This window comes from Arachis stenosperma, chromosome 3 (genome assembly GCF_014773155.1).
Source record: "Arachis stenosperma cultivar V10309 chromosome 3, arast.V10309.gnm1.PFL2, whole genome shotgun sequence".
Classification (NCBI taxonomy): domain Eukaryota; kingdom Viridiplantae; phylum Streptophyta; class Magnoliopsida; order Fabales; family Fabaceae; genus Arachis; species Arachis stenosperma.
The window spans coordinates 118,495,039-118,521,469 of record NC_080379.1 but is presented as its reverse complement, the minus strand read 5'-3'; the positions used below and the strand labels follow the sequence as shown (position 1 = coordinate 118,521,469).

General features: G+C 42.9%; 2 protein-coding genes and 2 non-coding genes across 4 annotated transcripts in view; 2 read left to right on the top strand and 2 right to left on the bottom strand.

The window, feature by feature from the left end:
- The window catches only part of LOC130966621 (uncharacterized), a 57,765-nt gene extending 37,606 nt beyond the window's left edge, over positions 1-20,159 (top strand). The window contains exons 3-4 of the mRNA XM_057891439.1: positions 18,827-19,578; positions 19,849-20,159. Of these exons, the coding sequence (XP_057747422.1) occupies positions 18,827-19,578; positions 19,849-20,159 (1,063 nt within the window). The remainder of the gene's footprint in view (positions 1-18,826; positions 19,579-19,848) is intronic.
- Positions 11,203-11,310, bottom strand: LOC130970951 (small nucleolar RNA R71). The gene has a single exon (XR_009082193.1). It is a non-coding gene; the product is annotated as a small nucleolar RNA R71 (small nucleolar RNA).
- Positions 19,056-19,162, bottom strand: LOC130971127 (small nucleolar RNA R71). Its single transcript, XR_009082358.1, has one exon. It is a non-coding gene; the product is annotated as a small nucleolar RNA R71 (small nucleolar RNA).
- Positions 20,160-20,323: 164 nt separating the features above from the next.
- LOC130966620 (uncharacterized) lies at positions 20,324-20,791 on the top strand. The gene has a single exon (XM_057891438.1). It carries the CDS (start codon positions 20,324-20,326, stop codon positions 20,789-20,791), a length of 468 nt encoding a protein of 155 aa, XP_057747421.1.
- The last annotated feature ends 5,640 nt before the right edge of the window (positions 20,792-26,431 follow it).

Here is a 26,431-nt window from a genome sequence, read left to right as displayed (position 1 = left end):
CTCTGGAGAAAGAGAAAGCTAAAGTTACCGCGGCTGTGGCGGCGGCGAAAGCATCTGAGGAGATGGCGAAGGCGGCGACGGAGAATTATACTCGGGTATACGCCGAGCTTGTGGAGACAAAGGAGAAGTTGCAATCTGCTCGAGATGATTTTTACGAGCTAGAGGGTCATGTGGCCAAGGGTATGGATGCTATGTTTGGAAATTTGAAGGATCAGGTCCGGGTTCTTGCTCCTGACCTGGATCTGAGTTTGTTTAGCACGGATAACGTTGTTGTGGAGGGAAAGATTGTTCCTGCTCCCAACGAGGATGAGGTTCCGGTGTCCGACCTTAATGTTCCGGTTGCGAACCCGACTTCACCTTTGGCCGGGGATGGATCTGGTGTGGAGGTTTCAAACCGAGATGATGGTGCTGTCAAGGCTGTCCCGATTTCTATGGTTCTTCCTCCGCAGCCTTCTACCGATGTTGAATCCGGAAAGGACCCTGATTCTCTGTAATCTTTTTATTTTTGGTTTTTTGCCCGACCTGTGGGCTCTTTTGTTTTTGGATGGTTTCTGTGAACGCTTTGGACGCTTTTCTGCCATTTAGCTACTTGTAGTAACTTTTTAGCTTATTATGCGGTGTTTTTGCTTTGACTTTTTGTTCCGCTTTTATGCTTTTTAGTTGTTTTTTGGATAACAACTTTTTAGCTAGCGCTTGAAACTTCGTTCTTATCCTTTCCTTCGATTTTGTTTCTTCGCTTGTACTTTTTTAGTTGTTTTTTGGATAACAACTTTTTTAGTAAGCGTTTTCGAAACTTCGTTTTATCCTTTCCTTCGATTTCGTTTCTTCGCTTGTACTTTTTTAGTTGTTTTTGGATAACAACTTTTTTAGTAAGCATTTTCGAAACTTCGTTTTATCCTTTCCTTCGATTTTGTTTCTTCGCTTGTACTTTTTAAGTTGTTTTTGGATAACAACTTTTTAGTAAGCGATTTCGAAATCTTGGCTTTTGCCGTTTTTAAGGCTTCTTTCTTGGATCCGGGCTTTTTCTCGGACCTCGGGCGTTCGAGTACCTCCCTTTGTTGGGTCCGACCTTGTTTGGTCGGCCTTTTAAGTTATTTTTGTAATCTCTTTTTATTTGGCTTTTTTGAGCCTTTTCAGAGTTGCTTTATAACTTCTCACATTAATTTGAACCTCGTCGCTTTATCTTTGCCGACCTCGTGTGGTCTCTTGGCAAATGATTTTTTGCGTTTTGCCGAGCATAAATTAATGCGCCTTGGCAGGGTACTTTCCAGGACTTGTTTCATTTATGAGGAAGGAGAAAAGAAAATAGAAAAATTTGATTAGTATTTAAAAAAGAAGGAATATTTACAGAGTGTTTACCCTTGACTAGGTCGGGTGTCTTTATTTAACCGGGTGTCTCATTAAAAAACCCTTGTAGGGAAAAAGAGTACACCTCGGGTTAAATTTTTCTAGCTGTAGTACCGTCTTAGATTGCAGGCGTGCCAGGCCCTGGGCAGCTCATTGCCTTCTAGGTCGGATATTTTGTAGTAGCCTGTCCCTAAGACTTCTGTTACTTTGTAGGGTCCTTTCCAATTTGCAGCTAGCTTTCCTTCTCCTGACTTTTGTGTTCCGATGTCATTTCGGATTAGAATTAGGTCGTGAATGGAGAAGCTTCGCTTTATTACTTTCTGATTGTATCTGAGTGCCGTTCGCCGCTTTAAGGCTTCTTCTTGGATTCGGGCTCTTTCTCGGACCTCGGGAAGGAGGTCGAGTTCTTCCCTTTGTGCCTGCGGGTTACCTTTTTCGTTGTAGAAGATGGTTCTAGGTGACCCTTCCTCTATTTCGATAGGAATCATTGCCTCCATCCCGTAGGCTAGTCGGAATGGTGATTCTCCCGTTGTAGAGTGTGGAGTTGTCCGATATGCCCATAGCACCTGGGGAAGCTCTTCGGCCCATGCCCCTTTGGCTTCTTGGAGTCTCCGTTTTAACCCGGCCAAGATAACCTTATTTGCAGCCTCTGCTTGTCCATTGGCTTGTGGGTGCTCGACTGAGGTGAATTGCTGTTTGATGTTTAGTTCGGCCACCAAGTTCTGAAAACTTGTGTCTGTGAACTGTGTTTCATTGTCTGTTGTGATGGAGTAGGGGACTCCGAACCTTGTGACAATGTTTTTGTATAGGAATTTGCGACTTTTCTGAGCCGTAATGGTGGCTAAGGGTTCAGCTTCGATCCACTTTGTGAAGTAGTCAACCCCTACTATGAGGTATTTGACTTGCCCCGGTCCTTGGGGGAATGGGCCGAGTAGGTCAAGTCCCCATTTTGCGAAGGGCCATGGTGCGGTGATGCTGATAAGGTCTTCGGGTGGTGCCTTGTGAAAATTGGCGTGTTTTTGGCAGGGGGGCATATTTTCACAAATTCCGTTGCGTCTCTTTGCAAGGTCGGCCAGTAGAACCCGGCTCGGACTACTTTTTTGGATAATGCCCGAGCTCCGAGATGGTTCCCACACATGCCTCCGTGGACTTCTTCGAGGACGTTCTTTGTTTCTGAGGTCGGGACGCACCTAAGGAGGGGATTTGAGAATCCTCTTCTGTATAATACGTCGTGAATTAGCATATAATTCTGGGCGTCTTTCGTGAGTCTTTTAGCTTCCTTTCTTTCGGCGGGAAGAGTTCCTGACTTCAGGTAGTTGAGTATGGGGGTCATCCATCCTTGCTGTTGGCTGGATATATTTAGCGTTTCTTCCCCTCTTAGCACGGAGGGAGATTGTAAGGTTTCCTGGAGGAGACTTCTGTTGTTACCTCCGGGCTTGGTGCTGGCGAGCTTTGAGAGGGCGTCTGCCCGGGCGTTTTGTTCCCGAGGTATGTGTTGGATCTGTATTTCTGAAAAGTGGCGTAATTGTGCCTGTGTTTGGTCTAGGTATTTCTTCATAGTTGGGTCTTTGGCCTGGTAGCTTCCATTTACTTGTGATGTGACGACCTGGGAGTCACTGAAGATCGTGATTTTCTGGGCTCCGACCTCTTCGGCTAGCTTTAGACCTGCTAGTAGGGCCTCGTATTCGGCTTGGTTGTTTGAAGCTTGGAACTCGAATTTTAGGGATAGTTCTATCCGCGTTCCTTGGTCGCTTTCGAGTATAACCCCGGCTCCGCTTCCTGTTTTGTTTGAGGACCCGTCGACATACAGGTTCCATGAGAGTGGGGTTCCAGGGGTTTCAGTGTATTCTGCGATGAAGTCGGCTAGATACTGAGATTTTATGGCAGTCCGGGCTTCATAGTGGAGGTCGAACTCGGACAGTTCCACCGCCCATTGTAGTATTCGTCCTGCCAGGTCTGTTTTTTGCAGGATGTGTCTCATGGGTTGGTTTGTCCGGATTTTGATGGTGTGGGCTTGAAAGTAGGGACGGAGCCTCCGAGCTGTGAACACTAGGGCGTAGGCGAATTTTTCTATCTTCTGATAGTTTAATTCGGCCCCTTGTAGTGCTTTGCTTACAAAGTATATGGGGCGTTGTCCTTGGTCATTTTCTCGTATTAACGCTGAAGCGACTGCTCGATTTCCAACCGAGAGGTATAGTACGAGTTCTTCTCCTTTTAGAGGTCGGGTTAGGATTGGTGGTTGTCCGAGGAATTCCTTGAATTCTTGAAAGGCTTTTTCGCACTCCGGGGTCCATGAGAAGGGTTTCCCTTTCTTCAGGAGTGAGTAGAGAGGTAGTGATTTTATTGCTGATCCTGCCAAGAATCTTGATAGGGCGGCTAGCCTTCCGTTCAGTTGTTGTACTTCTTTGACACACGTCGGACTCTTCATATTGAGTATCGCTTGGCATTTGTCCGGGTTTGCTTCGAAGCCCCTTTGAGTCAGCATGAAGCCTAAGAACTTTCCGGCTTCTGCGGCGAAGGTGCACTTTGTCGGGTTAAGTCTCATGTTGTGTTTTCTGAGGGTGCCGAAGATACTGGTGAGGTCGGTTAGCAAGTTTCCGTCTTCTTGTGTCTTTACCAGCATGTCGTCGACGTACACCTCCAGCTGTAGCCCGATGTGCTCTGAGAACACTTTGTTCATTAGCCTCTGGTAGGTTGCCCCTGCGTTCTTCAGCCCAAAGGGCATTACTACATAGCAGTAGTTTGCTCTTGGGGTTATGAACGAGGTCTTTTCTTGGTCGGGTTCGTACATCGGGATTTGATTGTATCCCGAGTATGCGTCCATGAAGGAGAGATATCTGTAGCCTGAGGCTGCGTCTACTAAGGTGTCGATGTTTGGTAGTGGGTATGGGTCTTTGGGGCAGGCTTTGTTGAGATCCGTGTAATCGACGCACATCCTCCATTTTCCGTTAGGCTTTTTTACCAGGACCATGTTTGCGAGCCATAGGGGGTATTCCACTTCCCTAATGAACCCTGCATCTAGCAGTGCTTGTACCTGTTCTTCTATCGCTTGCATGCGCTCGGGTCCGAGCTTCCGGCGTCTTTGTTGGACCGGTCTGGATCCCGGGTATACTGATAGCTTATGGCACATCAGGTCGGGGCTTATGCCTGGCATGTCGGAGGCTTTCCAGGCGAAGAGGTCGGAGTTCTCCTTTAAGAGGGTTATGAGTCCCTCTTTTAGGCCTGCTTCGAGGTTTGCTCCTATGTTTGTTATTTTTTCAGGTGTGTTCCCAATCTGGACTTTTTCGGTTTCTCCCTCTGGTTGCGGCCGAAGATCTTCTCGGGCTTGAACTCGTCTGAGTTCTATTGTGTTGATCTCCTTCCCTTTTAGGCTCAGGCTTTCGTTGTAGCATCGCCGTGCTAGTTTTTGATCGCCTTTTAGGGTAGCTATTCCTTTTGTGGTAGGGAATTTCATACAGAGGTGTGGGGTTGAGACTATAGCTGCCAGTCTGTTTAGGGTTGGTCGCCCGATGAGGGCATTGTATGCTGAAGTGACGTCGACTACAATGTAGTCGATGCTCAACGTCTTAGATTGCTCGCCTCTTCCAAAGGTAGTGTGTAGCGAGATGTATCCTAAGGGACGGATCGGGGTGTCCCCTAGCCCAAATAGGTCGGTGGGATAGGCTTTTAGCTCTTTTTCTTCAAGTCCGAGCTTGTCGAAGGCTGTTTTAAACAGGATATCTGCTGAGCTTCCCTGGTCAATCAGGGTTCGATGTAAGTTGGCGTTTGCTAGGATAATGGTGATTACCATTGGATCGTCGTGCCCGGGTATTATCCCTTGGGCATCTTCTCGGGTAAATGAGATAGTAGGTAATTCGGGCAGGGGACTGTCTTCTCGGACATGATAGACTTCTTTGAGGTGTCTTTTTCGTGAGGATCTGGATGTTCCTCCGCCTGCAAATCCTCCATTTATCATATGTACGTGCCTTTCGGGGGTTCGCAGGGTTTGTTCGGCCCGACCTTCGTTATCTCCCCGCCTTCTCTTCCTGGTCTCTTCTCCTTTCTCTGCTATGTATCTGTCGAGTTTTCCTTCTCTGGCTAGCTTTTCTATAACATTTTTTAGGTCGTAGCAGTCGTTAGTAGGATGACCGTAGAGTTTGTGATATTCACAGTACTCGGACCGATCTCCCCCCGCTCTCTTGTGTTTTAGAGGTCGGGGTGGGGGGATCTTTTCGGTGTGGCATACTTCTCTGTAGACGTCTACCAGGGAGACTCGGAGGGGGGTGTAGTTGTGGTACTTCCGTGGCTTGTCCGAGTTGGGTTCTTCTTTCTTCTTCTGTTCTCGATCTCGATCTCGGAGTGGGTAGGTTGATTCCTTCCTAGAAGAGTCTCTCAGCTGGGAGGTTTCCTCCATGTTGATATATTTTTCTGCCCGCTCCTGCACTTCGTATAGGGAGGTCGGGTATCGTTTGGATAGGGATTGGCTAAACGGTCCCTCTTTTAGGCCGTTTGCTAGTCCCATGATGGCTGCTTCAGTGGGTAAGTGTTGTATGTCCAGGCAGGCTTTGTTGAATCGCTCCATGTATTCTCGGAGGGTTTCTTGGTTACCTTGTTTGATCCCGAGTAGACTGGGGGCATGTTTCGTCTTGTCCCTTTGAATAGAGAACCTTGTTAGGAATTTTTTGGTCAGGTCTTCGAAGCTGGTGATTGATCTTGGTGGCAGGTTGTCGAACCACTTCATGGCTGACTTGGTGAGGGTGGTGGGGAAGGCTTTGCACCGGATCGCGTCGGAGGCGTCGACTAGGTACATTCTACTTCTGAAATTGCTGAGGTGGTGACTTGGATCGGTGGTGCCGTCGTAGAGATCCATATCGGGTGGTTTGAAGTTTCGCGGTACTTTCTCCTTCATGATCTCTTGCGTGAAGGGATCATGGTTGCCTTCGGGGGTGGTGCCGCGTTCTGTCCGGCTTTTCAGGTTGGCCTCTATTTTCCGCAGTTTTTCTTCTAATTCTCTGCGCTTTCGAGTCTCCCTCCTCAGATCTTTTTCAGTTTCTTTCTGTTTCTTTATGTCCTCTTCGAGTCGTTTCAGTCGGTTTTGTTGTGCCTGGACTGCTTCTAGAATTTCCGAGCTCTTTTCCTTTTCGGGATTTTGTGGATCTTTGTTTGGGAGTGATGTCTTGGGGTGATTCTGTTTGTTTCCTCCTGGAGTGCGTGGTGATAGAGGGCTGTCCGGACGTTCTCCGGTGTCAATTTCTTCCTCTTGTTCAGATGCAGCGCGGTCATTGTTGTGAGGGTCGTCCGCCATGGTAGAGGGATGACTTCCAGGTCCCCGGCAACGGCGCCAATGTTCCGAGGGTTACCTGAAACGTGTAGCTCGGTCGTCTGGAGAGGCCCGAGGTGGGGGTCAGGGACCCGAGCTTGATATGGTGGGTGGTTGGTGGTTGTACCTGCAATGACACTCCGATGCTTAAGTTAGCATGGGTCCAAGCAGATAAGTGTAGAATATGGGATGAATGAAATACCTGGGTGCTCCAGTGTATTTATAGTAGTTGGCCGTGATCTTCCCTGGATAAGATATTCTTTATCTTATCTTATCTTTGGGAGTTTTATCCCTATCTTTGTGGAACCGCCTCTTCTAGGCCCTTTCGGCCTTTAGATTTTGGGCTGCGTTCCTTTTGATGGGCCTTCCTTTGCTTGATTTGTCCGAGGTCCGACCTTTAGGCGTGGGCCTTAGGGCGAGGTCGGACCTTTTCATGGATTTGCCGAGTTGGAGGAGCCCGGTCAGGGTATGAACAGAAACAGTAACAATCTGTAGACATTCTGATCCACTTCTTTATCACGTACTGTGTCAGCAATTTGTAAGAACTGTGCCAGAAACTCAGTAGGTTCTTCCTGTGGAAGACCGGAATACTGGCAATTTTGCTGCACCATGATAATGAGTTGAGGATTTAGCTCAAAGCTGCTTGCTTTAATGGGAGGTATACAGATGCTACTCCCATATGCAGTTGTAATGGGGTTATCATATGACCCCAGAGTCCTTCTGGACTGCTCAATTCCACTTAGGACCATGATGGAGAACGGGAGAACAGATTGAGGTTTTGGAGATGTTATATCTTTTGAATCTCTACTTTCCTACTGTCTTCTTCTTCATGCACGCAAGGCTCCTTCCATGGCAAGCTGTATGTTGGGTTTCGCCGTTGTCAATGGCTACCTCCCATCCTTTCAGTGAAAATGTTCAACGCACGCTGTCACCGCACGGCTAATCATCTGTCGATTCTCGATCATGTCGGAATAGAATCCAGTGATTCTTTTGCATCTGTCACTAACTGATGAGCGGATAATTTGTACACTTTTTGGCATTGTTTTTAGTATGTTTTTAGTATGATCTAGATAGTTTTTAGTATGATCTAGATAGTTTTTAGTATATTTTTATTAGTTTTTAATTAAAATTCACTTTTCTGGATTTCACTATGAGTTTGTGTGTTTTTCTGTGATTTCAGGTATTTTCTGGCTGAAATTGAGGGACCTGAGCAAAAATCTGATCCAGAGACTGAAAAGGACTGCAGATGCTGTTGGATTCTGACCTCCCTGCACTCGAAGTGGATTTTCTGGAGCTACAGAAGCCCAATTGGCGCGCTCTCAACGGCGTTGGAAAGTAGACATCCTGGGCTTTCCAGCAATATATGATAGTCCATACTTTGCCCAAGATTTGATGGCCCAAACCGGCGTTCAAAGTCACCTCAAGAAATTCCAGCGTTAAACGCCGGAACTGGCACCTAAATGGGAGTTAAACGCCCAAACTGGCATAAGAGCTGGCATTTAACTCCAAGACAAGTCTCTACACGAAAATGCTTCATTGCTCAGCCCAAGCACACACCAAGTGGGCCCGGAAGTGGATTTTTATGTCATTTACTCATCTTTGTACACCTTAGGCTACTAGTTTTCTATAAGTAGGACCTTTTACTATTGTATTTGACAATCTGGGTAGCTATCCTCTAATTTTATGCTATCTTAGATCATTTGGAAGGCTGGCCATTCGGCCATGCCTAGATCTTGTTCTTATGTATTTTCAACGGTGGAGTTTCTACACACCATAGATTAAGGTGTGGAGTTCTGCTGTACCTCGAGTATTAATGCAATTACTATTGTTCTTCTATTCAATTCCGCTTGTTCTTTGTCCAAGATATCACTTGTTCTTCAACTTGATGAATGTGATGATCCGTGACACTCATCATCATTCTCACCTATGAACAAGGTGACTGACAACCACTCTTGTTCTACAAGCATCTGAGGCTTAGTGAATATCTCTTGGATTTCTGATTGCATGATGCATGGTTGATCGCCTGACAACCGAGTGCTCGCCTGACAAACGAGCCAGCCATTCCGTGAGATCAGAGTCTTCGTGGTATAGGCAAGAACTGATGGCGGCATTCAAGAGAATCCAGAAGGTCTAACCTTGTCTGTGGTATTCTGAGTAGGATTCAATAATTGAATGACTGTGACGTGCTTCAAACTTATAACCTGCTGGGCGTTAGTGACAGACGCAAAAGAGGGATTCTATTCCAGTAGGGGAGGGAACCAACCGGTGATTGGCCGTACTGTGACAGAGTGCGTGAGCATTAGCTTTCACTGAGAGGATGGGAGGTAGCCACTGACAACGGTGAAACCCTACACGAGCTTGCCATGGAAAGGAGTAAGAAGGATTGGATGAAGACAGTAGGAAAGCAGAGAGACAGAAGGGAAGGCATCTTCATACGCTTGTCTGAAGCTCTTACACCAATGATATACATAAGTATCTCTATCTTTATCTTTTATGTTATTTTCGTTTATCACTATACCCAATTGAGTCTGCCTGACTGAGATTTACAAGATGACCATAGCTTGCTTCATACCACCAATCTCCGTGGGATCGACCCTTACTCGCGTAAGGTTTATTACTTGGACGACCCAGTGCACTTGCTGGTTAGTTGTGCGAAGTTGTGTTTATGCCATGGTATTGAGCACCAAGTCTTTGGAGCCATTACTAGGGATTGTTTGTGTTTTGAAAAGTATTGATCACAATTTCGTGCACCACTAACGCCCAACACTCGCGAGTTTGAAGCTTGTCATAGTCATTCAATCCTCGAATCCTACTCGGAATACCACAGACAAGGTTTAGACTTTCCAGATTCTCAAGAATGGCCGCCAATGGGTTCTAGCTTATACCATGAAGATTCTGCTTAAGAACGCCAAGTAATTCTTGATGATTTCTTACTCTGATCTTTGAATTCTTTTGACTTGAGTGTTTATGTGTCTCATATAGTGTCAATAGTATACAAACTGCTAAGTTTGGTGTCTTGCATGCATTGTTATTTGATTCTTGTTGCATTTTGATTATTAAAAATCCAAAAATATTTTTTTACTTGTGTCTTTTCAAGTCAATAATACAGAGAATTGAAGACTCAGAACATACTGCAGAGGAATTATACAGAAAAAGCTGGGCATTCAAAAATGCCCAGTGAAGAAGGTAGACTGGCGTTTAAACGCCTGCCAGGGTACCTGGTTGGGCGTTTAACGCCCAAAAAGGGTGCATTTTGGGCGTTAAACGCCAGAATGGATACCATTCTGGGCGTTTAACGCCAGGATGGTGCTAGGGGGAAGATTTTGTTTTTCAAATCAAATTTTTTTCAAGTTTTCAAAGTTTTTCAAAATCAAATCTTTTTCAAATCATATCTTTTCAATCAAATGCTTTCAAAATCAATTTCTTTCCTTTTTCAAAGATACTTACTAACAATTAATGATTTGATTGGACATCTCAAATTTGTTGCCTTTTCTGTTGAGAAAGGTTTAATGTTTGAATCATATCTTTTCTTGTTAGGCAAGTCCTTATTTTTAAAATCAAATCTTTTTAAAATTGTTTTCAAAACATATCTTTTAAAATTGTTTTCAAATCATATCTTCTCAATCACATCTTTTTAAAACCAATCATATCTTCTTAACCACATCTTTTTCAAAATAGTTTTCAATCAAATCTCTTTGATTTCTAATTCAAAAATCTTTTTCAAAAATCACTTGATTTCTTTTCCACTTTTATTTTCGAAAATCAATTAGTGTTTTTCCAAAAATGTTTTCAAAATATTTTTATTAATTTTCGAAAAATTACTTCCCTCCTTCTCACATCCTTCTATTTATGGAGTACCACTCCTTCTCAATGCACAATTCGAACCTTATCTAATTAAAGTTCGAATTCTTCTTCTCCTTCTTCTTTCTATTTCTCTTTTCCTCTGACACCTCAAGGAATCTCTATACTGTGACATAGAGGATTCCACATTTTCTTGTTCTCTTCTCTTTCATATGAGCAGGAGCAGAGACAAAGGCATTCTTGTTGAAGCTGACCCTGAACCCGAAAGGACCTTGAAGAGAAAGCTAAGAGAAGCCAAAGCACAACTCTCTTTAGAGGACCTGACCGAATTCTTCAAAGAAGAAGAAAACATGGCAGCCGAAAACAACAATAATGCAAACAATGCAAGGAAGGTGCTGGGTGACTTCACTGCACCTACTCCCGACTTCTATGGGAGAAGCATCTCTATCCCTGCCATTGGAGCAAACAACTTTGAGCTTAAGCCTCAATTAGTTTCTCTAATGCAACAGAATTGCAAGTTCCATGGACTTCCAATGGAAGATCCTCATCAGTTCTTAGCTGAATTCTTGCAAATCTGTGACACAGTCAAGACTAATGGGGTTGACCCTGAGGTCTATAGACTGATGCTATTCCCTTTTGCTGTAAGAGATAGAGCTAGAATATGGTTGGACTCTCAACCTAAAGAAAGCCTGGACTCTTGGGAAAAGCTAGTCAATGCCTTCTTGGCAAAGTTCTTTCCACCACAAAGATAGAGTAAGCTTAGAGTGGAAGTCCAAACCTTCAGACAGAAGGATGGAGAATCCCTCTATGAAGCTTGGGAAAGATATAAACAATTAATCAGAAAATGTCCTTCTGACATGCTTTCTGAATGGAGCATCATAGGTATTTTCTATGATGGTCTCTCTGAACTATCTAAGATGTCCTTGGATAGCTCTGCTGGAGGATCTCTTCATCTGAAGAAGACGCCTACAGAAGCTCAAGAGCTCATTGAAATGGTTGCAAATAACCAATTCATGTACACTTCTGAGAGAAATCCTGTGAACAATGGGACAAGTCAGAAGAAAGGAGTTCTTGAGATTGACACTCTGAACGCCATTTTGGCTCAGAATAAAATATTGACTCAACAAGTCAATTTGATTTCTCAAAGTCTGTCTGGAATGCAAAATGCACCTGGCAATACTAAGGATGCTTCATCTGAGGAAGAAGCTTATGATCCTGAGAACCCTTCAATGGAAGAGGTGAATTACCTAGGAGAACCCTATGGTAACACCTATAATTCTTCATGGAGAAATCACCCAAATCTCTCATGGAAGAATCAAGAGAGACCTCAACAAGGTTTCAATAATAATGGTGGAAGAAACAGGTTTAACAATGGCAAACCTTTTCCATCATCTTCTCAGCAACAGACAGAGAATCCTAAGCAGAACCCCTCTGACTTAGCAACCATGGTCTCTGATCTAATTAAAACCACTCAAAGTTTCATGAATGAAACAAGGTCCTCCATTAGAAATTTGGAGGCACAAGTGGGACAGCTGAGCAAGAAAGTTACTGAACTCCCTCCAAGTACTCTCCCAAGCAACACAGAAGAAAATCCAAAAGGAGAGTGCAAAGCCATAAACATGGCCGAATTTGGAGAGGATGGAAAGGAAGTGGACGCCACTGAGGAAGGCCTCAATGGGCGTGCACCAACTTCCAATGAGTTCCCCAATGAGGAACCATGGGAATCTGAGGCTCAAAATGAGACCATAGAGATTCCATTGGACTTACTTCTGCCATTCATGAGCTCTGATGAGTATTCTTCCTCTGAAGAGGATGAGTATGTCACTGAAGAGCAAGTTGCTAAATACCTTGGGGCAATCATGAAGCTAAATGACAAGTTATTTGGAAATGAGACTTGGGAGGATGAACCCCCTTTGCTCACCAAAGAACTGGATGACTTGTCTAGGCAGAAACTACCTCAAAAGAGACAAGATCCTGGGAAGTTTTCAATACCTTGTACCATAGGCACCATGACCTTTGAGAAGGCTCTGTGTGACTTAGGGTCAAGTGTAAACCTCATGCCTCTCTCTGTAATGGAGAAGCTAGGGATCTTTGAGGTACAAGCTGCAAGAATCTCACTAGAGATGGCAGAGAATTCAAGAAAACAAGCTTATGGGCTTGTAGAGGATGTTCTGGTAAAGATTGAAGACTATTACATCCCTGCTGATTTTATAGTCCTAGAGACTGGGAAGTGCATGGATGAATCCATCATCCTTGGCAGACCCTTCCTAGCCACAGCAAAGGCTGTGATTGATGTTGATAGAGGTGAATTGATCATTCAAGTGAATGAAGAATCCTTTGTGTTTAAGGCTCAAGGATATCCCTCTGTCACCATGGAGAGGAAGCATGAAGAGCTTCTCTCAATTCAGAGTCAAACAGAGCCCCCACAGTCAAACTCTAATTTTGGTGTTGGGAGGCCACAACCAAACTCTAAGTTTGGTGTTGAACCCCCACATTCAAACTCTAAGTTTGGTGTTGGGAGGTTCCAACATTGCTCTGAGCATCTGTGAGGCTCCATGAGAGCCCTCTGTCAAGCTACTGACATTAAAGAAGCGCTTGTTGGGAGGCAACCCAATGATTATAATTTATATAGTTTCTTTTATTATTTTATGTTTTTTGTAGGTTGATGATCATAAGAAGTCACAAAATCCATTGAAAAAGCAAAAACAAAATGAAAAACAGGAAGAAAAACAGCACACCCTGGAGGAAGATGTTGCTGGCATTCAAACGCCAGTAAACCTAGCAGTTGGGCGTTTAACGCCCAGTCTGGCACCATTCTGGGCGTTTAACGCCAGAAAGGGGCACCAGACTGGCGTTAAACGCCAGAAAAGGGCAAGAACCTGGCGTTAAACGCCAGGAATGGGCACCAGCCCGGCGTTTAACGCCAGAAATGGCTCAAAACGTGATTTTGAGCAACATTTGGTGCATGGATGACTTTTCCTTGACACCACAGGATCTGTGGACCCCACAGGACCCCACCACCACTCTCTCTCTTCTTCCCCCATTCACCAATCACCTCAACACCTCTTCCCCAAAAACCCTTCACCTATCAAATCCCATCTTTCTCTTCACCACTCACATCCATCCTTCATAAACCCCACCAACCTCACCCTTCAAATTCAAACCACTTTCCCTCCCAAACCCACCCAATATGGCCGAACCCCATCTCCCCTCTCTCCTATAAATACCCTTCTTCACTCCTTCATTTTCACACAACCAAAAAACCACTTCTCCCCCTCCTTGGCCGAATACACTAAGCCATTCCCTCCTTCTTCATTTCTTCTTCTTCTCCTCTCTTCTTTCTTCTTTTGCTCGAGGACGAGCAAACCTTTAAGTTTGGTGTGGTAAAAGCGTTGCTTTTTCATTTTTCCATAACCATTTATGGCATCCAAGGCCGGAGAAACCTCTAGAAAGAGGAAAGGGAAGACAAAAGCTTCCACCTCCGAGTCATGGGAGATGGATAGGTTCATCTCAAGGGTGCATCAAGACCACTTTTATGAAGTTGTGGCCTTGAAGAAGGTGATCCCCGAGGTCCCCTTTTCACTCAAAAAGGGTGAATATCCGTAGATCCGCCATGAGATCCAAAGAAGAGGTTGGGAAGTACTTACCAACCCCATTCAACAAGTTGGAATCTTGATGGTTCAAGAGTTCTATGCCAATGCATGGATCACCAAGAACCATGATCAAAGTGTGAACCCGGATCCAAAGAATTATCTTACTATGGTTCGGGGGAAATACTTGGATTTTAGTCCAGAAAGTGTGAGGGTGGCGTTCAACTTGCCTATGATGCAAGGAGATGAACATCCTTACACAAGAAGGGTCAACTTTGATCAAAGGTTGGACCAAGTCCTCACAACCATATGTGAAGAGGGCGCACAATGGAAGAGAGATTCAAGAGGCAAGCCGGTTCAATTGAGAAGGCATGACCTCAAACCCGTGGCTAGAGGATGGTTGGAGTTTATCCAACGCTCAATCATTCCCACTAGCAACCGGTCCGAAGTTACTTTAGACCGGGCCATCATGATCCATAGCATCATGATTAGAGAAGAAGTGGAAGTTCATGAGGTCATAGCCCAAGAACTCTACAAGGTGGCGGATAAGTCCTCTACCTTGGCATGGTTAGCCTTTCCTCACCTCATTTGTCACCTCTGTTATTCAGTTGGAGTTGACATAGAGGGAGACATCACCATTGATGAGGATAAGCCCATTACCAAGAAAAGGATGGAGCACACAAGAGACCCCTCTCATCATGAGATCCCTGAGATGCCTCAAGGGATGCACTTTCCTCCACAAAACTATTGGGAGCAACTAAACACCTCCCTAGGAGAATTAAGTTCCAACATGGGACAACTAAGGGTGGAGCATCAAGAACACTCCATTCTCCTCCATGAAATTAGAGAAGATCAAAGAATCATGAGAGAGGAGCAACAAAGGCAAGGAAGAGACATTGAGGAGCTCAAGCACTCCATAGGACCTTCAAGAGGAAGGAAGAGCCGCCATCACTAAGGTGGACCCGTTCTTTGATTTCCTTGTTCTTTATTCTTCTGTTTTTCGAATTTTTATGCTTATGTTTATCCATGTTTGTGTCTTGTGATCATTAGTGTCTTAGTGTCTATGCCTTAAAGTTATGAATGTCCTATGAATCCATCACCTTTCTTAAATAAAAACGTGCTTAATTGAAAAGGAAAAGAATTGCATGAATTTTGAATTTTATAACAGTTTAATTATTTTGATGTGGTGGCAACACTTTTGTTCTCTGAATGTATGCTTGAACAGTGCATATGTCTTTTGAATTTGTGGTTCATGAATGTTGGCTCTTGAAAGAATGATGAAAAAGGAGACATGTTACTGAGGATCTGAAAAATCATAAAAATGATTCTTGAAGCAAGAAAAAGCAGTGAATACAAAAAAAAAAAAAGAAGCAAACGAAAAAAAAAAAAGGGGAGAAAACGAAAAAATTGATGAAAAAGAAAGAAATAAAGTTGTGATCCAAGGCAATAAGAGTGTGCTTAAGAACCCTGGACACCTCTAATTGGGGACTTTAGCAAAGCTGAGTCACAATCTGAAAAGGTTCACCCAATTATGTGTCTGTAACATGTATGTATCCGGTGGTAATACTGGAAGACAGAGTGCTTTGGGCCACAGCCAAGACTCAATAAAGTAGCTGTGTTCAAGAATCATCATACTTAACTAGGAGAATCAATAACACTATCTGGATTCTGAGTTCCTAAAGAAGCCAATCATTCTGAGTTCCAAAGGATAAAGTGAGATGCCAAAACTATTCAGAGGCAAAAAGCTAAAAGCCCCGCTCATCTAATTAAAACTGATCTTCATAGATGTTTTTGGAGTTCATTGCATATTCTCTTCTTTTTATCTTATTTGATCTTCAGTTGCTTGGGGACAAGCAACAATTTAAGTTTGGTGTTGTGATGAGCGGATAATTTGTACACTTTTTGGCATTGTTTTTAGTATGTTTTTAGTATGATCTAGATAGTTTTTAGTATATTTTTATTAGTTTTTAATTAAAATTCACTTTTCTGGATTTCACTATGAGTTTGTGTGTTTTTCTGTGATTTCAGGTATTTTCTGGCTGAAATTGAAGGACCTGAGCAAAAATCTGATCCAGAGACTGAAAAGGACTGCAGATGCTGTTGGATTCTGACCTCCCTACACTCGAAGTGGATTTTATGGAGCTACAGAAGCCCAATTGGCGCGCTCTCAACGGCGTTGGAAAGTAGACATCCTGGGCTTTCCAGCAATATATGATAGTCCATACTTTGCCCAAGATTTGATGGCCCAAATCGGCGTTCAAAGTCACCTCAAGAAATTCCAGCGTTAAACGCCGGAACTGGCACCTAAATGGGAGTTAAACGCCCAAACTGGCATAAAAGCTGGCGTTTAACTCCAAGACAAGTCTCTACACGAAAATGCTTCATTGCTCAGCCCAAGCACACACCAAGTGGGCCCGGAAGTGGATTTTTATGTCATTTACTCATCTTTGTACACCTTAGGCTACTAGTTTTCTATAAGTAGGACCTTTTACTATTGTATTTGACAATCTGGGTAGCTATCTTCTAATTTTATGCTATCTTAGATCATTTGGGAGGCTGGCCATTCGGCCATGCCTAGACCTTGTTCTTATGTATTTTCAACGGTGGAGTTTCTACACACCATAGATTAAGGTGTGGAGCTCTGCTGTACCTCGAGTATTAATGCAATTACTATTGTTCTTCTATTCAATTCCGCTTGTTCTTTGTCCAAGATATCACTTGTTCTTCAACTTGATGAATGTGATGATCCGTGACACTCATCATCATTCTCACCTATGAACAAGGTGACTGACAACCACTCTTGTTCTACAAGCATCTGAGGCTTAGTGAATATCTCTTGGATTTCTGATTGCATGATGCATGGTTGATCGCCTGACAACCGAGTGCTCGCCTGACAAACGAGCCAGCCATTCCGTGAGATCAGAGTCTTCGTGGTATAGGCAAGAACTGATGGCGGCATTCAAGAGAATCCAGAAGGTCTAACCTTGTCTGTGGTATTCTGAGTAGGATTCAATGATTGAATGACTGTGACGTGCTTCAAACTTATAACCTGCTGGGCGTTAGTGACAGACGCAAAAGAGGGATTCTATTCCAGTAGGGGAGGGAACCAACCGGTGATTGGCCGTACTGTGACAGAGTGCGTGAGCATTAGCTTTCACTGAGAGGATGGGAGGTAGCCACTGACAACGGTGAAACCCTACACGAGCTTGCCATGGAAAGGAGTAAGAAGGATTGGATGAAGATAGTAGGAAAGCAGAGAGACAGAAGGGAAGGCATCTTCATACGCTTGTCTGAAGCTCTTACACCAATGATATACATAAGTATCTCTATCTTTATCTTTTATGTTATTTTCGTTTATCACTATACCCAATTGAGTCTGCCTGACTGAGATTTACAAGATGACCATAGCTTGCTTCATACCACCAATCTCCGTGGGATCGACCCTTACTCGCGTAAGGTTTATTACTTGGACGACCCAGTGCACTTGCTGGTTAGTTGTGCGAAGTTGTGTTTATGCCATGGTATTGAGCACCAAGTCTTTGGAGCCATTACTAGGGATTGTTTGTGTTTTGAAAAGTATTGATCACAATTTCGTGCACCACTAACGCCCAACACTCGCGAGTTTGAAGCTCGTCATAGTCATTCAATCCTCGAATCCTACTCGGAATACCACAGACAAGGTTTAGACTTTCCAGATTCTCAAGAATGGCCGCCAATGGGTTCTAGCTTATACCATGAAGATTCTGCTTAAGAACTCCAAGAGATACACACTCAAACGAAGGTAGAACTGAGGTGGTTGTCAGACACACGTTCATAGGTGAGAATGGTGATGAGTGTCACAGATCATCACATTCATCAGGTTGAAGAACAAGTGGTATCTTAGAATAGAAGCAAGCGTGATTGAATGAAAAACAGTAGTAATTGCATTGATCCATCAAGACACAGCAGAGCTCCTCACCCCCAACCATGGGGTTTAGAGACTCATGCCATAGAAGATACAATATGAAACATGTAATGTGTCATGAGATGAAGATACAATAGCAAAAAGTCCTATTTATAGTGAACTAGTGACCTAGGGTTTACAAGAATGAGTAAATGACGTAAAAATCTACTTCTGGGGTCCACTTGGTGTGTGCTTGGGCTGAGCATTGAAGCTTTCATGTGTAGAGACTTTTCCTGGAGTTAAACGCCAGCTTTTGTGCCAGTTTGGGCATTTAACTCCAACTTTTGTGCCAGTTCCGGCGTTAAACGCCGGTAATTCAGAAGCTGATTTGGAACGCTGGTTTGGGCCATCAATTCTTGGGCAAAGTATGGACTATTATATATTGCTGAAAAGCCCAGGATGTCTACTTTCCAACGCAATTGAGAGCGTGCTAATTGGGCTTCTGTAGCTCCAGAAAATCCACTTCGAGTGCAGGGAGGTCAGAATCCAATAGAATCTGCAGTCCTTTTTCAGCCTCTGAATCAGATTTTTGCTCAGGTCCCTCAATTTCAGCCAGAAAATACCTGAAATCACATAAAAACACACAAACTCATAGTAAAGTCCAAAAAAGTGAATTTTAATTAAAAACTAAGAAAAATATAATAAAAACTAACTAAAATGTACTAAAACCATACTAAAAACAGTGCCAAAAAGCGTATAAATTATCCGCTCATCACTAGGATCTTACATAAATCCTAATCCTGGGAATTATGGGAGTAGCATTTTGAGACTCAACATACATGCCAACAATTTTAAGCTCAAGCCACAACTAATCACTCTTGTTCAGAATAATTGTTCCTTCAACAGAAATGCTCAAGAAGATCCCATTCAACATCTAACCACATTCTTGAGGATTTGTGACACTGTGAAATCAAATGGGGTTCATCCGGACACTTACAAACTTCTCTTATTTCCCTTCTCTCTTTGGGACAAGGCATCAAAGTGGCTGGAATCATTCCCTAAAGAAAGCCTTACCACTTGGGAGGATGTTGTTAACAAGTTCTTAGCAAGGTTCTACTCTCCACAAAGAAACAATAGGCTGAGAGCTGAGGTTCAAACCTTTAGACAACAAGATAGGGAGACTCTCTATGAAGCATGGGAGAGATACAAGGACTTGACAAGAAAGTGCCCTCCAAATATGTTCAACGAATGGGTACAGCTGCACATCTTCTATGAGGGGCTATCATATAAGTCAAAGAAGGCCTTAGATCACTCTTCTAGAGGCTCTCTCAACAAGAAAAAGACAATTGAGGAGGCCATAGACATCATAGAAACTGTTGCCAACAACGAGTATTTCTATGCCTCTGATAGAACTAAAAAAAGAGGAATGATGGAGCTCAATTCCATGGATGTTCTGCTGGCTCAAAACAAGGTGATGATAGCTCAATTAGTGGCCCTAACTAAGCAGATGGAGAATAACCAAGTCTCAGCTGTTCAAGCTCAAGCACCTCCACAAGAAGAAGATACTCCAGAAGTTGAATGTGAATGGGAGCAAGCCAACTATGTGAATAATTCTTCCAGACCACCATATGATCACAATGCCAAAACATACAACCCAGGTTGGAAGAACCACCCAAATTTTGGGTGGAGAAACCAACAAAACCACAACTAAGATCACAAACCATACCACTCTAACCAATACAATAACCACAATCCCAACCATCAATCAAGCAACAATAAACCCTACCACAACTTATAAAATGCACCCTACCACTCCAATCAACAACCATACAATAACCACCCCCAAGATGCATCATCCTCAACCTTACAACCATGTGATATTAGCAACAATTTTGCAAGATTGGAGACTGCTATAGCACAATTGACAGGGAGTATTATCACTGTTGTAGAGAGACAAGTGCAAGCTGAAAAGAAGATAGATGCAATCCAAGAGGAGGCCAGATCCAACATGAGGAACCAAGGGATAGCAATTTCAAAACTGGAAGCACAACTAGGGAGCTTGTCTAAACAGATACCAATGCCTATATATATGTTCCCTAATGATACCATGACCAACCCCAGAGGGAAATGCAAGGCCATCACACTAAGGAGTGGGAAGATTGTGGAGGAGACATCCTCAAGTCACAACAAGCACGAAGAAGAAGCTGCAAGTGACCCAGAAACCAAGAAGAAGGAATAGACACCTGAACCACCCCCGCCAAAGCAAGTCCTGAAGTCATATGTACCAAAAGCACCCTATCCACAAAGGTTGAGAAAGGATGGAAAGAACAGCCAGTTTTCTAGGTTCTTGAGATCTTTAAGAAGCTTCAAATCAACATACCTTTTGCTGAGGCACTAGAACAAATGCCACTCTATGCCAAGTTTCTAAAGGAGCTCATGACAAGGAAAAGAAACTGGGGAGAAAAGGAAACTGTGTTGCTCATTGAGGAATGTAGTGCCATCATACAAAAGAAGATTCCCCAAAAAATGAAAGATCCTGGGAGCTTCCGAATTCCTTGCATCATAGGGGATATAAGCATTGAGAAGGCATTATGTGATCTGGGAGCTAGCATCAACCTCATGTCCTTGGCCATGATAAAGAGAATGAGGATTGAAGAGGCCAAACCAACAAGAATGGCACTTCAATTCGCTAATAGAACATTCAAGTTCCCTCATGGAGTGGTGGAAGATTTGTTGGTGAAAGTGGGAGAGTTTATCTTCCTAGCTGATTTTGTAGTGCTTGATATGGAGGAAGAGGCTAACATATCAATTATCTTAGAAAGACCATTCTTAGCCACTGCTAGAGCTATAATTGATGTACAAAAGGGATAGTTAGTCTAGAGACTGCATGAAGAGAAGATGGTGTTCAATGTCTTCAAAGCAATGAGCTACCCAAAGGAGTCCATTGGTGAGTGCATGATGGTGGACACAATGGAAACGTTAGTCTAAGGAGTCCTAGAAGAAGAACAATGTGAAGAAGTTTTGGAGCAAGATCAACATTCATGTGGTGAACTACCACAAGAAATCATACACGACTCAATCATGTTGGACAAGACAAGCAAAAAGGAAGTGGAGGCACCAAAGTTGGAGTTGAAGACTCTGACTCCAAGCTTGAAGTATGCTTACTTGGGTGACGACAACACATACCCAGCAATCATCAATTCAAGCTTGAGTAAAGAGCAAGAAGAGGAGCTTATCAATGTGCTGAGACAACACAAGGATGCTATAGGATGGACACTTTTAGATCTGAAGGGGATTAGCCAGTTAATATGCATGCATAAATTCCTCCTTGAGGAGGGTGCCAAGCCTTAAAGACAGCCACAAGAAGGCTAACCCAACAATGAATGAAGTGGTCCAAAAAGAAATGCTGAAGTTGTGGCAAGCAGGGGTGATTTACCCCATCTCAGGCAGCCCTTGGGTGAGCCCTGTTCAAGTGATTCCTAAGAAGGGAGGAGTCACTGTTGTACCAAATGAAAGAAATGAGTTGATACCAACAAGAACAGTGACTGGATGGCACATGTGCATATATTATAGGAAGCTCAATGAGGCCACAAGGAAGGACCACTTCCCTCTACCTTTCATGGACCAAATGTTGGAGAGGCTTGTTGGACATGAATACTACTGTTTCTTGGATGGATACTCAGGCTACAATCAGATTGTAGTAGACCCTAAAGACCAAGAGAAGACTTCCTTTACTTGTCCTTATGGTGTCTTTGCTTATAGGAGAATGCCCTTTGGATTGTGCAATGCACCTGCAACATTCCAAATGTGCATGCTCTCCATATTCTCTGACATGATTGAAAGGTTTATTAAAGTGTTTATGGATGACTTTTCTGTATTTGGTGATTCATTTTCTAAGTGCTTGCACCACCTGGCTTTGGTGCTGAGGAGATGTCAAGAAACCAACCTCGTTTTAAACTGGGCAAAATGCCATTTTATGGTCAATAAAGGGGTGGTTCTTGGTCACAAGATCTCCAAAAGAGGCATAGAGGTGGACAAAGCTAAGGTGGAAGTGATTGAGAAATTACTTCCACCTTGCAATGTCAAAGCAATTAGAAGTTTCTTGGGGCATGCTGGGTTTTATAGAAGGTTTATTCGAGATTTTTCAAAGATTGCCAAACCTCTAAGTAACTTGCTTGTCTCTAATGTACCTTTTATCTTTGATAGAGAATGCATGCAAGCCTTTGATGAGCTTAAAAATAGACTTTTCTCTGCACCTATTATAGCACCACCTAGCTGGGATTTACCTTTTGAATTGATGTGTGATACATCAGATTTTGCTGTTGGTGCTGTTTTAGGAAAGAGGAGAGATAAGCTAGTGCATGTCATATACTATGCTAGCAAAATTCTTAATGAAAATCAAAGGAACTACACCATTACAGAGAAGGAACTCCTTGCTATAGTCTTTGCATTTGATAAGTTTAGATCATATCTAATTGATTCTAAAGTCATTGTATTCACTGACCATGCAGCTCTTAAATATTTACTGACCAAGCAAGAATCTAAGCCTAGACTGATAAGATGGATCTTACTACTTCAAGAGTTTAACATTGAAATTAAGGATAGAAGCAGAGCAGAGAACAAAGTGGCTAACCACCTATCTAGAATCCCAACTGAGGAAGATGAAGCACACAACCTTGCAGTGAATGAGAGCTTTCCAGACAAACAGTTGATGATGATCCAAGAAGCTATCTGGTTTATTGATATAGCCAATTTCAAAGGTATTGGGGAGTTACCTTCCAATATCAACAAGCATATGAGAAGAAAGCTCATCAATGATGCCAAGTACTATTTCTGGGATGAGCCCTATCTGTTCAAAAGGTGTGATGGTGGGATTTTAAGAAGGTGTATAAGTGTATTTCTCATGAGGAAGAACAAGAGGTCCTTTGGCATTGCCATGAATCCACATATGGAGGACACTTTAGTGGAGAAATGACTGCAGCAAAGGTGCTACAGTGTGGGTTCTTTTGGCCAATAATATTCAAAGATGCAAAAGAGTTTATGACAAGGTGCAATGAATGTCAAAGAGCTGGCAACCTACCCAAGAAAAATGAGATGCCACAGAGATTCATCACGGAGTTGGAGTTGTTTGATGTTTGGGGGATTGATTTCATGGGACCATTCCCACCTTCATACTCAAACAACTACATATTGGTGGCTGTGGATTATGTGTCAAAATGGGTAGAAACTATAGCTACTCCAACAAATGATAATAAAGTGGTGATTAATTTCTTGAGAAAGAATATATTCAGCCGGTTTGGAGTTCCAAGAGCCTTTATAAGTGATGGGGGAACTCATTTTTGCAACAAGCAGCTTGAGGCACTTCTCCTAAAATATGGTGTCAAGCACAAGGTAGCAACCCCATACCATCCACAAACCAACGGTCAAGCTAAAATTTCAAATAGAGAGCTCAAGAGAATTCTTGAGAAGACTGTTGAAAACTCAAGAAAAGATGGGTCCAAGAAGCTAGATGATGCACTATGGGCTTATAGAACAGCCTTCAAGACACCTACTGGTATGTCTCCATACCATTATTGTTTGGAAAGGCTTGTCATCTACCAATGGAGCTTGAACATAGAGCATTTTGGGCTCTAAAGATGTTGAACTTTGATAATCAAGCTATTGGGGAAAGAAGAATGTTACAACTCAATGAGTTAGATGAATTCAGATCCCAAGCTTATGAAAATGCCAAAATTTACAAGAAAAAAGCAAAGAAGTGGCATGATCAAAATCTAGTTAAAAGGGAGTTTGTGGAAGGTCAAAAAGTGTTGCTATATAACTCAAGGCTCAAGTTCTTCCCAGGGAAGCTCAAGTCAAGATGGTCTGGACCCTTCACAATTCTTAAGGCTTCTCCCTATGGTCATGTAGAGCTTATAGAGGACAAGACACAAAGAACTTTCACTGTCAATGGCCACAGACTTAAGCACTACTTGGGAGACTCATTGGATGAACAAAGAATGAGTTATAACCTCAGCTAAGGAGGAAGAATCGTCAAGCTAGCAACATAAAAGAAGCGCTAGTTGGGAGGCACCCCAACATTCATATCCTTTCAATTTCATGCTTTATAGAAGTAGTTTATGTTTGCTAACTTAGGTAGTTTGATTTTCAGTCCTATGTGTTAGTTAATTAGTTCATAGTTCTTTGATTTATTGCTAGTTTGTTGGAGGTGCAACATGCATGTTACACCAATTGAGGTTGACTAATTGGGCTGAGAAAGTAGCCAAAGAGCTAAGTTTGGTGTAGCCACTTACCCACTTAATTTGAGCTTACATCAAAACAATTGAATTAATCCTGGAAGTAAGCCCAAAAATTAAGTTTGGTGTGGCCACCACCATAGGAAATTCACACAAAAAGCCCATTTTGGTTTAAGTTTGAAAACAATTAGTAAATTGGTGGGTGCATAAATATCTACTTTATTGTGTACGTGTGAATTGGAAGTAAAAGGGTGTGGAAAAATTAAAATTATTCCAATCATAATGTACATAATAAAGTCTAATCACGAAACCCAATTTACCATATGTAGTGAATTTAAGTTTGGTGTCCAAGAGACACCCATTAATTGTCTTTTAATTGGGAAAGTATGAAGCATTTTTTTACTGATGGGGTTTTTCGGATTAAATTTTTAGGAAAAGGTGGAGCCCACATAATTGATAGCTCATTTAGTCAAGGAGTCAAAGTGTACTAACACTTTGGAATTCAAACATCTGAAGAAAGCTAAAGGGACAGGGGTTGGCACCTCTTCCCACGCTGGGCGCCACTCCCAAGTGGGAAAACATTCAATTCTTTCACTATTTTCACCTTCCAGATCCCTCTTCCCACCCCTATAAATCCCACTCCACCTTCCATCCCTTTCCCCACTACAAGTTAATCCATCACAACCGAACCAACCCCTTGTCATTCTTGCTTCCTTTCTTTCTTTATCTCCTCATTCTCATTATCTTGATTGGGATAATCAAGTCGTAAGTTTGGTGTTGTAGCAAATCTTTGATTTGCTCTCTTTCTTTGCTTCTTTCTTTAACCTTTCACCAACCTTTCAAACCCTCTTTTCTCACCTCAATGGCACCACCAAGAGCCTCCTCATCAAAGAAAAGAAAGACCAAGGAAACTAGCTCTGGATCATCAAGCTTCAACGAGTACAAGTTCCTCTCATCATTCAACCAAAACCAATTCTATGGGTGGGTGAGTGAGAGGCAAATTATTCCGGAGGTAGGGTTCCAACTTGGAAGGAATGAATAGAGATCAATAGAGAGATCAACAACAGAGGATGGGTACTCTTGTGCAACCTACCAAAGAAGGTGGTGGAAAGCTTAGATAGGGAATTTTATGCCAATGCTATGCCACAGCCTGGGCAACCCAATGGCTATCTAAGCTATATGAGGGGGAAGACTATTGACTACAGCCCCTCCAACATAGATAGAATGCTGATGGTGAAGCACACAAATTTCACCCAAAGCCATGAAGAGGGGGTGAAGCAACAAGACCCTGGATTTAAAGAAATTTTGAATGAAATCTATGTCCTTAATGTGCAATGGATCAATGACAAGGATGGAAGGTCCAATCAACTAAGGAGAAGAGACTTGAGCCCCCAAGCTAGAGGGTGGTTAGATTTTGTGAGAAGATCCCTCAACCCCACCTCCAACATCTCGGAGGTCGCTTTGGAAAGAGCTGTGCTCATATACAGCATCATGAGAGGGGAGAATCTCAACATTGAGGAGATGATTACCAACAATATCAATAGGGTGATGGAAAGCACCAAAGATGCACCAAACTTGCATTTCCTAGCATTATTCAAAGGCTATGTGATGAGGCTGGGGTGGAAAAAATAATTGATGAATTTTTGGTGGATAAAGAAAAGCCTATAACTGCCAAGAAGATGGCTAAAGTAGTGGCAGTCAACCCACTGCAAAGAGCAAGGGAGCATAGAGCTCATGTTGAAGAGCCACAAAGGCCACCACAACATGAAGAGGCCTTTGTCCAAACGGCATATCTTCCACTTCCACCACCAATGCAACAATTTCTTGAAGGTTTCAATTGAGAGCAAATACAAGGAGATATTCATCAGATGCAAGGAAACATACACCATTTAAGAGATGATGTGAGCCAACTAAGAGAGCAGCAAAAGCAATGGGACCAAATGCAAAAAAGCATTCAGCAACCCCAAGAAAGCATGGAGTATATGAAGGAGCAACAAGGCCAATTCCACTAGAGTGAGATGCAAGGCAGCCTCAACAAAATCATGGAGCAAAACCAATGGAAGCAGAGGAACCTTTTAGAATTTAGGAATATTTATGAGGCCAAGACTACTTCAAGGAGGCAGTATGATATACACAAGCGAAGCTGAATCATTTGTGCAATGCTGTGGCCGCCTTGAACCCTGGATATCCAAAATTCATGCAAGGTATGGAGGAGTTGAGTGCAAGGTAAGAAGAAATATTGGCCAAACACAAGAAAGATGAGAGGACTTACATGAGG

Bases quoted from the DNA above. Each gene is read 5' to 3' on its own strand.
- LOC130966620 (XM_057891438.1), top strand. From the start codon at position 20,324: ATGCCACTCTATGCCAAGTTTCTAAAGGAGCTCATGACAAGGAAAAGA.